This window comes from Panicum hallii, chromosome 7 (assembly GCF_002211085.1).
Source record: "Panicum hallii strain FIL2 chromosome 7, PHallii_v3.1, whole genome shotgun sequence".
NCBI lineage: Eukaryota > Viridiplantae > Streptophyta > Magnoliopsida > Poales > Poaceae > Panicum > Panicum hallii.
In genome coordinates, this window is record NC_038048.1 from 34,850,173 (window position 1) to 34,863,303 (window position 13,131).

At 47.2% G+C, this 13,131-nt stretch overlaps 1 protein-coding gene across 1 annotated transcript; it reads left to right on the forward strand.

The window, feature by feature from the left end:
* Positions 1-1,824: 1,824 nt before the first annotated feature.
* Positions 1,825-4,390, forward strand: LOC112900695 (G-type lectin S-receptor-like serine/threonine-protein kinase LECRK2). The gene has a single exon (XM_025969520.1). It carries the CDS (start codon positions 1,825-1,827, stop codon positions 4,336-4,338), a length of 2,514 nt encoding a protein of 837 aa, XP_025825305.1. The 3' UTR covers positions 4,339-4,390.
* The last annotated feature ends 8,741 nt before the right edge of the window (positions 4,391-13,131 follow it).

The following is a 13,131-nucleotide window of genomic DNA, read 5'->3' on the forward strand; positions in this document are numbered from 1 at the left end:
ACAAGATGTTTAGGATGACTCCTGAGGTTTTCATGGTACTTCATAACTCACTTGTCGCTAACTATGGTTTGAAGTCAACAAGCAATGTTTCATCCGTGGAGTCAGTAGATACGTTTTTATGGATTGTTGGAGGACCTCAATCTTTTTCTCAAGCTGAAAACCGCTTCGTTCGGTCCCTATGGACAGTTCACACTAAATTTAAGGAAGTCTTGAAATGTTTGCGAAAATTAGCAAAAGATAATATCACACCGAGGGATCCTACTTTTAGTACCGAGCATGCAAAGGTTAGAGAAAACCGTTTCTGGCCTCATTTCAAAGATGCTATTGGAGCTATAGATGGGTCACATGTACAAGTTTCGGTACCTGCAGAGGATGTTGTCAACCACACATGTCGGCATGGGTACACATCGCAAAATATTCTAGCAGTTTGTGATTTTGATATGAGGTTTACTTTTGTGGTTACTGGTTGGCCGGGCTCTGCACATGACACACGGATTCTCAATCATGCCTTAACAAATTTTGGTGACAAATTTTCGAAACCACCTGCAGGTACAAATGCTAACTTTGTGTATACTTTGGTATTATTTGAAGTATAAGTCATGAAGTATATGTCATTGACTTGTGTTCTTTTTTAGGCAAATACTACCTTGTGGATTCCGGTTATCCGAACCGAACCGGATATCTTGCTCCTTACAAAGGAAGTACATATCATCTACCCGAATTTCATCTTCGCAGACAGCGAGCACCTCAAGGGAAATATGAGCTGTTCAATTATTTGCATTCATCCCTTCGCAATGTAATTGAGCGTGCATTTGGAGTCCTTAAGCAAAAGTGGCGTATATTGAAGTCGATGCCAAGTTTCTCAACTCGTACGCAGGCGCATATCATTATGGCTTGCATGGCATTGCACGATTTCATTCGTGATAGCGTGTTACAAGATGATGCGTTTGACAAATGTGATGAAGATGAGAACTATATGCCGCAAGATGAGGACGACACCGAGGAACAAGAAGTGGCACAACCAGAAGTGGATGAAATTCTTGAGGAGGAGAATGAGGTTATCATGAACACTGTTCGTGATAACATAGCTAATGCTTTGGTTAGTTGAAGATAATATTTTAGTTAGGTCGAGGTGGATCTATATATCTTTTGTATTAATTATATACGTCAAACAATTCTAATTATGATAATTTCCTTTCAAAACGGTCATCTACGTATCCTTACAATTAATTAGCATATAAACAGTCTTATACAGTCTCAGGGACAAAACTGACATTTCTCGCAGAATCACACAGTTGACAGCTGTTTCAGCCAAACAGCTTTCAGCTTTTCCACAGCTGTCAGCTCACAGCAGCTTTCCCACAGCTGATTCCAGAAATCGAATTTTCAGAAATCCCCGGCTGAACCAAAGGCACCCTCGCAGACTCTAGCGGGCAGAGCACGTCGCTGACTGGTTCTCCGGGCGGAGACTTTCTAGCGGCCGGGCAGAGCACGTCGCTGACGGGTTCTCCTGAAAAAAGGACTACGGAACACTGAGTTAGCTGGTAACTTAATGATGCAACCGTGCAGGCTCCACACCAGATGCAGATGGGGGCTTTCCTTGGACGTTCCGGTCGCCTCTCTCGGTGGATTCCATCTCCATCTGTACGTGCCATCGTGAAGACTCGAGCTCCTGAGTCTTGCCTCGGCGTCGTGTCACTAGACATTTGGTAATTGGTACGACCGCACTACCCGCGGGGGCCGCCAGCCAGCTCAAAAGCTTGTGCACGGCCGCACATACAGCAGCGCAGCGCTTGCTCGGTCGCTCGGCACGAAGCTGCGATCATGGCGCCTGTGCTCTGCTGCTCTGCTCCCGTCACCCACGTTCCCTTTCTTGCCGTGCTATTGCTGGTGGTACTGCAACAACCTCGTTCGCTGCCGTTGGCCGTGGCGGCGCGGACCAACCTGACCGCGGGAGCCACCATGGCGCCGCCAGACTACATCACCAGCCCGTCCGGCGGCTTCGCCTTCGGCTTCCGCGCCTTCACCTCCGACCCGACCAAGTTCCTCCTCGCCACGTGGTTCCGCTTCGGCGGCGACGACGACTCCTCCCAGCCGCAGCCGGAGTCCGTGGTGTGGTTCGCGAAACAGTCGCCCTCCGGGGCCACGCCCAACGCCACGGCGCAGTCCGTCCTGAGCATCACAGCCGACGGCCAGCTCACGCTCACCGACGGCAGCAACCAAGTGCTGTGGACGCCGACCCTCGAGCGTGGATCCGTGCTCGCGCTCCGCGACTCCGGCAATCTCCAGTTCCTGAGCGACTCCGGCAGCCAAGTGCTGTGGGAGAGCTTCTGGTATCCGACGGACACGCTCCTTCCCGGCCAGTCCTTGGTCTACGACCTAGCCCGGTCCGAAGGGAAGGTCTTCGCCAAGCGCGCCGACGCGGAGTTCACCACCGGCCGGTTCAGCATGGGCATCCAGAGCGACGGCAACGTCGTCCTCTACGTCGACCTCCTCAAGGGCAACGACCCCCACAACGCTTACTGGCAGGCGTACACCAACAGCCCCGACGGCAACACGACGATCACCTTCGACGACCGGGGCCGCCTCAACTGCACCCTCCACAACGGCACCGTCTCCAGCTTGATCAAGCCGGTGGCGAGCTTCGCCGCCGGCGAGTACTTCCAGTTCGCCAGGATGGACCCCGACGGTATCGTCCGAACCTACATCCGTCCCAAGGACGGCGGCACCGGCAACACGTCTTGGACTGTCTCTGGTGCGTTCCCTGATTACGGCTGCATCAAGTGGACGTCTGGGTTGCAGGGCATGTGCGGCCCGGGGTCCTACTGCCTCTCCGCGCCGACACCGAGTTCAAGGGACAGGCTCAACTGCGTGTGCCCGAGCGGATACAATTACACCGACGAGCAGCACAGGGACAGCGGCTGCACGCCGGCGTTCGAGCCGCACAGCTGCGACGGGGAGAACAGCTCCGACGAGTTCACCCTGGTGGAGCTGCTCAACACCACCTGGGAGGCCTCGATATACTACAAGAAGTTCTCATCGGTGACGGAGGAGCAGTGCCGGGAGTACTGCCTCAGCGACTGCTTCTGCGCCGCCGCGCTGATGATCGGCGGATCTGACTGTGCGGAGGTGGCGGTGCTCACCAACGGCTGGCGAGCGAACGGTGTCACGACGAAGGCCCTGATCAAGGTGCGGACAAGGAATTATTCTCAGGTGATATCAAGAACGAGAAACGCATTCGCCTACAAGGTTATCGCCATTTCCTTGGCCTTTCTTTTGATCATTACCATCGGCGGCCTCGTGGCACAGCATTGTGTCACCAAGAACAGAGAGAGACAGCGGCTGTTGAGTCCGAGCGTGAGATCATTCAGCTGGAAGGAGCTACATGAAGCTACCAATGGCTTCGAGAAACTACTGGGCAAAGGTAGCTTCGGTGAGGTCTACAAAGGAACGATAAGATCACCACAGCCACATACCATCGCGGTGAAGAAGCTCATCAGCTCGAACGAGTACAGTGAGCAGGAGTTCACAAACGAGGTGCAGTCCATTGGGCAGATCCACCACCGGAACTTGGTCCGTATGATCGGCTACTGCAAAGAAGGCAACCACCGGATGCTTGTATTCGAGTTCATGTCAGGTGGGTCACTCCGCAGCTTCCTCTTCAACCCCGAGAAACGGCCGCCATGGCGCTGGCGCGCCGAGGCTGCGCTCGCCATCTCCCGAGGGCTCGAGTACCTCCACGATGGCTGCATCGCACCAATTATCCATTGCGATATAAAGCCAGACAACATCCTGCTGGACGACCATGGCATCCCCAAGATCACCGACTTCGGGATCTCCAAGCTATTGGGGAGCCAGCAGGTGCACACCACGGTAACCCATGTTAGGGGCACCAGAGGGTACATTGCGCCCGAGTGGCTCCACACCAGCTCGCGCGTTGACACCAAGGCGGATGTGTACAGCTTTGGTGTCGTGCTGCTGGAGATGATCTGCTGCCGGAAGTGCCATGAACCGGTGACGCCTGATCTGCCGCAGCGTGCGGAGGAAGACGAGACGGTCACATTGTTTGGTTGGGCGGCGCAGCTGGTGAGTGCACGGAGGACAGAGCTGATGCTGCACGGCGACGCAGATGTTGACACAGTTGAGGACTTGGAGAGGGTAGAGCGCTTTGCCCGCGTGGCGCTCTGGTGCATCGAGCCAAACCCGTTGCTGCGGCCGACTATGCACCAGGTTGTGCAGATGCTGGAGACCAGCCGGACGCGGGTTGAGGCGCTGCCTGACCTTGCAGATTGCTACATGGAATCCTCACCTTTAATTCCTCAGCTCAAGATTGAATAAGAGAGTTTTCCTTTTTTTTACTTTGCTCTGTCATGTTTCATGTAAGTACGTAGACCAGCAAATAAACACGGCTTGGACGGTTAGGTCTGAGATCAGCTAGTATATCTCATTAATAAAGCTATCTATTCTATCGAAAGGATGCAACAGCTGGAAACTACGGCAACCCTTTTACATCTCCAAGAGGCTAGCTAAAATCTTAGCTAAATTTAGAGTTTTAGCAGTTCTGTAAGAAAATAGATAGTTTCTCAAAGGGTGAGGTAACCAACGGACTCTCCATCCATCCCCCTCCTCCGCTCAAAAAAACTGCTCTGATAGATGGCCCTCACATGTCATAGACCATGTCTGTCTTGTGGCATCCCGCGGCGGCGGAGGGAGGCGCGCTCTCGTGGCGGAGGGACGAGGTGCCGGTGGGGGAGGCCCGGCAGAGGAGGAGACACGGCAAAGGGAAGAGACGCCGTGGAGGACAGCGGCGGTGCGAGGTCTCCCGCCTGGCTCGCCGCCTTGTTCGACCCCGCCAACAACGTCCCTGCCGGGGAGTGCGAGAGGGCGGGGCTGGGAGCACGAGAGGGTGGGATGGCGAGCGGGAGGGGCTTGGCTTCTTTGCCGAGCGAGGGGGACGAAATACCGAGTAGGATAGCGATCCGAGGAAAATATAGACTATGTTGGATCGAGTTTTTGGTGGGGTTTCTTTTTTTTTAGCTAACTCATCAAGGATACAGAGGCTTTTGGAGATGCTCTTATTTTCTTCGTCATGAAATTACCATAGAAAATAACCCATTGCATGTTGTAGCTTTACCTTTTCTAGCTGGCACACCAACGGTCCATAAACATGCCTTACATTTTCTTAGCAGCGTTGGAAATTTTGACGTCAGCCTAATTTGCTTGGCGGGCAAACTGCTAAGAAAATGATCCTTGGTGGCTAGCAGCCAAGTAAAAGAAGCTCATGTTGTAGCCATGAGAAGGCGAAGATGGCCGAGGTCATCAATCAGTTGGAAGAACTATGCCAGGAGCGTGCAAAGAACTTAACGCAATGCTTCATGCCACCAACAGTTGCTGGACGACATAACTACTATGTCTAGTTAAGGTGCGCCCATGTATAAATGCATCGTATGTATTACAAATGCATTTGTATGACCAATGCAACTTTTCTATATATTTGATGTACCCCATATCATGTACTCCATGTATGAAGGCATCAGATGTATTATGTACTACCATATAATCTAGCATCGCATATTTTACTACATGAATGAAGTTCCAATTTTCCAAATAGGTATTCATTACATAAAACACAATACAAAACATGAAGTATTTGCAAAGTCTGACAACCACACAAAGTCCGTTAATACAAACTAAAATCTGATACACATACAAAGTCCGCATACAAAATCCATTACATAAATACCATAAAATAAATCCATGAAAATCTAATCGGAGTCGCCGTCGTAGAGCAACTTGTCGTCACCCCAATCATCGTCATCTTCATTGCCCACCCAATTGGGAATATCCACCGATTTTCCTTCATGGTCAACATGGTCAACTTCAATAGGTAAGTCACCAACGAGTGTCTTCATTGCCTCCATTTGTTGCTCTTACACCAAACTCCTTACGTTCCTTGGATGGCACTTCCTTCTCGATATTGGGCACCTGGTGAGGCAAATCGGCAAGTAGTGCTTGCATTGCCTCCAGGCCTCCGTAGCTAACTCCTCCATCTCTTCCATTTTGACCCTCCTCTTGTTTGCCTCCAATTTCTGGAAATATTCTTCCCATAATCCATTTGGATACTTTATGTTTGGATCTACTATAAAACCTTGCCATGCCCTTCCTCCCTCAACCTCTGCTTCTCCACCTCATGCTCTTACTTCTCCCTCAACTCAATAGCCGACCGCTCTGCCCTAGTTAGGGGCCGTGAAAACTTATCTCTGTTCCTTCTTCAATAAGCAATGCACTTCTCAAGACCGGACCTATCATATGCCTTCATTCCATGCTCACGACGTAGGTCTTGCAAAACAGACCCAAAAAGAAAAATGATCAATCGGGTAATGGAACATCATACTTCCTTCTTATCTTCTTTCTTATATATGCAGTTTTCCTAGACTTCCAAGGCTCTGAGTAATTGCCCAAGTCCAACATTAGGTGAAGCCGACCTTCAAACCGCTCCCAATCACAAATCTGCCCCTCCTGCCCAATCATTTTGAGCCAAACATTTAAGTACATCAATATATCATGAAGCGGTACAATAATTTAGAGGTAAAACGGTGAAGCCAAATACCCACCCAATAATCTCCGTAGTTGCTGGCACGATAAAATCCGTAGCCAAGCTCAAAAGGTACTACGCTTTCCGTCGGCGAAATACCACACTTGCAGCGAAGGCTAGGACTACTCTCATATGGCCAAGGCTTCTTGTTAGTCTCAAATTCCCGCACTTCCTCTTCCATGGGCCAACGAGATCTAGGACCATAAATATACTCATTAAAGTCACATAACGGCTATCCATCCAGCATGACACATAACGACATGCATATTATGATAAACTAAAATAAAATAATCAAGCTCATTATGAAAACAATACACAATAAGTTGCACTATGCTTACATGTGTCTTTAGCGAGCATCAGAAAAAGTGTGAACTTAGAGGGCACACCAATAATATTTGGTCTGTGAAGCTTGGCACGAACACCATAATAACACAGAGGATGATTCTTTACACGTATTATAGCAGCATCTTGCTTCTCTTCCTTCGTTATCGGAGGAGGATTTGGTGGTAGAGGCACCCACCGTCTAAACTTATTGTACGGTTTGATCTTCCACTCTTTGTATGGGAACAACCGGATCATAGGGTCGAACTTATTTGGCCCATCGATCTACTTTGGAAAAAATAACAATGGCAACAAAAGGCCGGGGATTTCCACTTACACACGTAGAATGATCTACCGGCAGTTTTAGAATGGCTTAATTGCTTCACTTGAGCCAGAATATCACCTGGAGGATACCGACAAAATGGAACTGGAAGGGCAGGAGGGACTGGAGCATCCTCACCGTACTCGGATGGGTACTATCCATAACCAAGCCGCTTAGACTAATCTCGTGGGTTGTTCATTGTGATTAGATACATTTCATAAATACCGAATCGTAACAGTACCATTTTTGCATTGGACAAAAGCACTGCATATATTCATCAAAACAACCTACACATGGCCTACATTCATCAAACAAACTACACATTGCATGTATTCATAAAAAAACCCTTGCACTTCCAACTGATTCCACACGTTAAAATTGTGGGCGGAGTAATATCTGCTTACTATCTAAGCATCTGATCCAAAGAAATATTTCATCTACAAAATTATGTTTCAAATCAAACATCAACCCTAACCACTATTATACCCTAACATCCACAAATTTAATCCGTAAAACGAAGAAAGGATAGGGGCAATACATTCAGAGGAGGGTGAGGATGGATCCCCCGCTTTTCCCACCCAAAATAGCCGGATTTGGGGGCCGGAGGAGGAGGGGTTCTGCTCGAGCAGGTGAGGGAAAGAGTGGGAAGGAGAGGAGAAAGGAGCTGGCGGGACCTAGTACATTAAGCCTATCGCGCCAGCCCGCCTGGCGCGACAGGGCCGCCCCGTAGGTGCCGTGCTGGCGCGGGTGGCCAGCGTGGCGCTATCACGCCGTATATAGTGGTGCGACAGATGCTGCCAGTCGCGCCAATCAGGCTGGCGCGACCAAACGGACTATAGGGTGAAAATATATTTTGAACCGGATTAGTTTTAAAATTATCTTAAAAAAGGTTAAAAGTAAAAAAATTCAAATATAGTTGGGAGATGAGAAGTATCACAACACATAAAACCTAAGTGCAGTTACATTTGTAATCGTGATTTTCCGTATGTTTTTTACTGTCTCTTAACCGTGACATACATCTGAATTGTTTGCCACAAACAGAACTAGGAGTAGACATTGAAAGGAAGTTGCTCACGGACCTCCTTTTACATGACTGCCTTTACGCTCTCAGTTACATCTAAACGCTGTTGAAACTGGATATGCAGGTGGTGATTGGTGAACAAAGTACCTGAATTCCGTGTTGCATTTTTCTCAAGCAACTCAAAATGACCGGTCAGGCCGGCCGTCAAGGTGCTGTCAGTTCAGTGACAGATTTTCCAATCGTCACCTGAAGAGGTGCGCCCTCCCGCATGGGCTAGAGTTAATTGTTAGACCTAACAAGCTAAATTAATTTTATGATGCCCTCCAACTATCACCTAATAGGTAATCAGTCCACCAAAATAGCTAGCATGCATGTGTACTGCCAACAAAAGAGGAGAGGGATCGTGTGCATGCATGCAGGAGAGGACAATTACCGTGACCTCACCCATATGCATGCAAATTGGAAATAAAAAAAATATAATTATTAAATCAAGCATCCATATTAAATTTGGATTGCACCATTATCTTTAGTATGATAGAATCTTCAAAACAAAACCGCACCTACCTATATTTGCACGATAATTTTTTAAAATCATTTTTAATACTAAATAATTTATTTCAAATACTGAGAACAAATATATTAACAACATGAACAAATAATTATTTCACGAACAAAAAATTAAACGTCACGAACAAAATAATAATATACAACGGATAGAAATATTAAACATCGCAAACATTTGATTGTATAGATTAAATAATAAAAAATAAATATCATGAACAAATGAGTCAAAATGGTCGAACATTTTAATATACAAAGCGAACAAATAAATTATACACTTAGAACAATTATATCATGAACACACAACTAAATATTAATATCTATAAAAAAGTAATGGATAGATTGAATAACAAGGAGTAACAGAAGAATATAAAAAATAAAAAAAGTGTATTTTTCATCCCTCAAATATTATAAAAGTGTGATATTCATCACTCATATTTTATTGGTGCAAATTAACCCTTTGACTAACTAAATTGGTGCATTTATCATCACCACCTTAGTTTAATAATAGTTTAGTGCTATCTAATGACGATTTATGCCAAGCAAATCATCTGACTAATCCCTGCTTGATAATATAATATGCTAAGTTAAAGATATAAAGCCCATAAAAAATTAAGTAAATCCTCTAAATTAGGTACCCATAAAATTTTATAAAAAAACTACAGATCCGATTCACACCAAACGATTATAGCGATTAAATCAACATTAGATATGGCTAAGCAATGATTAGTTAGATAATTATATACCCAAACCAATATTATATGATACTGTCGGTGTTTTTACCGTCAGCCTACCTAGGAATACCCTAAGGTAGGTGATTATTTGGTGAGGGATCGCTGGATCTGGAATTTGAAGGTGAACTCAAGGACACAAGACACGAATTTAGACAGGTTTGGGCCGCTAGAGTAGCGTAATACTCTACATCCTATTTTGGGGTGTTGTATATTGCGCCCTGCGCTTGGGTGTTAAGTTGCCTGTTGGCTACTCTCTATTGGTTCTCTCTCTCTGCCTATCTAGGTATCCCTGCCCCCCTTTATATATCCCAGGGGACGGGGTTCCTAATAGGATTACAAGGTACGAGTTCTAGTAGGATTATAAGGTATGAGTCCTAATAGGATTACAGTCTGAATCTTAGTAGGAATCAGACTTCTTTTTCCTCACGAGTAGCTTCTTTGCGGTACCCAGGGGATCTATCCCTGACAAGCCCCAAGCTCTTCATAGCCGAGTACTGCAGGCATTTCGAGTACTTCTGAAGTAGTCTTTGGCTTCTTCTGAAACTCCATTTTGAAGGTCTTCTTCGACTACTTCCTTGGTTGCATCGAGGGTATGAGGTGCTCATGCCCCAAATAGCTTCAAGTCTTCTTTTGTATGGGGTGCGATGGAAAATCACATTCCATATGGAGTAGCCCCCGAGCCCTAGGTTGAATCGAAGAATCAGGCTGAGGGTCAAATTAGTCTTGAATCTTCTTTTCTTATCCGTCGAGTATATTCGAAAAATAAATAATCGATGACACGTATCCTGCAGCCCCCGAGCCTTCAATCCAAAACCCTTAGGTTTGGAAAAAGGATCCAAGAATCGTGGCATTGGTGTTACTCTCAAATCTTGAGAAAAACTCTTCGCCTTCTGCAAAGTGAAATTGAGCCTCCTGCTGGTTTATTTAACCGCACAGTGACTTAGGGTTTCTTCTGCACTCTCAGTCTTCATATGAGTCGTCTTCGAGTAGTTTTGCGGCATCCAGCCCCTGAACTTACAAGCCAGGAGAGCCGAAGGAGCCATCTCGAGTAGTGTGCATCGCCCAGCCCCCGAGCCTGAGAACTAGCGGAACTGTGATGGCACGCCGTGCTGCCTGGAGGGTTGTTGCCGAAGCTTGATCTGAAAAAAGACAATGCATACATTATGTAGCATAATATGAAGATATCGAGTAGTACTCAGTAATAATGTGAAGACACTAAAATTTATTCGGTGTAAAAATTGTTGTGTCGAGCTCTTTTTTAGACCATTTAATTCTCCTGAGTAGTCCACCCTTTACGTTCACCCGGTCCCAGTTTAGCCTTCGCCCATAGCATGTACAAGTCGCTTAGGTCTCTAACCTTCGCTCATACAGGTCGGGTCGCTTAGGTCATGACTGGAGACTCGAGGTTTCACGGATTAAGGCATTTGCTACTTGAGTAGATTAGCGACCGTTAAGAGGAGACAACAAGCAGAAAGTAGTCGTCATGCGACAAAGAGGATGCGCAGTGCGCAAAAGTAGTCAACATTGCGATAGAATGAATGCGCGTTGCGCAAAAAGTAGTCGACGAAGTGTAGCTCTGGAGGGTTTCAATGCCCATCGAGAGTCGTACACGGATAAGTAGTCGGCGAAGTGTAGCTCTGGAGGGTTTCATGCCCATCGAGAGATGTACACGGATAAGTAGTCAGCGAAATGTAGCTCTGGAGGGTTTGTTGTCGGTCAAAACCCACCGGCGAGCAGTGACAGGCAACACGAGGAGCCGGGAGGCTTCTGAGACTGCTGGTGGGCCCCGATCCCTCGGTCAACGGCCTAGTAATCCGGCACACACCCTGACTTGGAGTCGCTAGGCGTGCCACCTGACCCTGCACCTGATCAGGAAGGTGTGATGTATTAAATTCCTGTGTGCACAGACACATGTAAAGGTTAGTCCGAGCCGTGATCGGCTCATCACCTCCTCCCCGGTATCGGCTGTGAAGAGCCGATTGCATCAATACCGGATCGGATCTATAAATAGGCGACAAATGTACTTAAAGGCAATATAAATCTTGCTTCATAAATATTAATCTAATCCAATCTACGATGACTAAGCCCTCATTGCATGATCGGAACATCTTACACATGATTGAGCCTAACAGATACCAATAGCATCGGAACAACCAGCCTAATCAGAGGCCTAAAAACAGCCGAAGAGCCGATTCCCGGAACAATCTCTTTTCAAGCTACGATCCGACACTAATCTTACTGCCGGAACTTTCAACTCGTTTGCAAGGCCTAATCATGCATATATCAAGCTAAATTTCCAATAAACAGAAACTAATCACAACAGATTGGATCTATTAATAAAAATAAAGCAAGACATGACCATTGCACCCGAGATCGGACACGATGACCACCAAACACTCATGAGCAACAAGCAAGGTACGATCGGGATATGAAGAAAATAGCGTTACTCTATGCGTGCTGAGATAACTAGTGCTACTCGCCATCTACAAAGCTTCAGAATGAGGAACACATAAAGCAAATGGGCGCAAGTGATGCTACCCCGATCACGCAGGGCGTGATCGGGGCCGCACGGCACTTACCCGAGAAAACCCTAGAACAGGGGGAGGCGATGCGCCGAGAGTTGTTGATGAATGATTCTCTTTCTTGTTTATTCATGGTACATATTTATAGTTCGTAGACTTATCTTTCTTAACCAACCCTAACACGATATGAATCTTAACTACCTATATCTATATGGCCTTTCTGGCCCCAAGGCATCCGCACAAGGTCCAATTCGCAAGCCCATCATTGTTGTCCCCTAAGCCCATCTTGCTCCATGGCCCACTTCCGGCCCGTCCAGATTATGGCGATAACACATGCCCCCCTGGTTTCGGCAATAATAATTCCGAAATCAACCCTTTTTAAAATCGCCTTAACCCTTCGACTTCCAACCCGTACAGTCATGCCTCTTCAGCTTCCGGAGGATGTGACCGCTCTGCTTCAGTCTCCTTGGGAACCGTTAGGGTGCCGATTCACTTCACTTCTACCTTTGCCTTTATAAACTTACCCCTAGCATCTTCCTTAGTTGCCTTCTTCTCACAACCATTGTCAATCGTATCTGCACCACCCTTTCTTCCTCTTGCAATGGCTTCCTCCTCCTCTACCTCTTCTGTTATTTTTTTTGAATCTGAATCTTCCTGAGAACCCACCCTAGAATATGATCCGATAGCCGCTTATGAGATCCTTGCCCCCCTGCATTGGGATGCAGAAGAGTGGGACTTCCAATGTCAGTCAGAGGATGACGAATCCCTAACTGATGATGAGGACCTCACACTCCTTCTTGGAGCAGAGCTGGAGGAGGACGACGAAGACGATGCCTCATGGGGAGAAGACCTCTCCTCCTCGGAGGAAAGAGCTGATTCCTTTTCCACCAAAGAAGATTCGGTAGCAGGTGACTTCCTCTTTGGCAGGTCATCGGACGAAGCCTCCGACGACACCGCAGAAGCCGAAGACGATGGCGGCTTCACCAGCAGCAGCAGCAGGAGCGACGACAGCAGCAATAGCAGCAGCGATGATAGTGGTGCTAGCATTGCCCCGC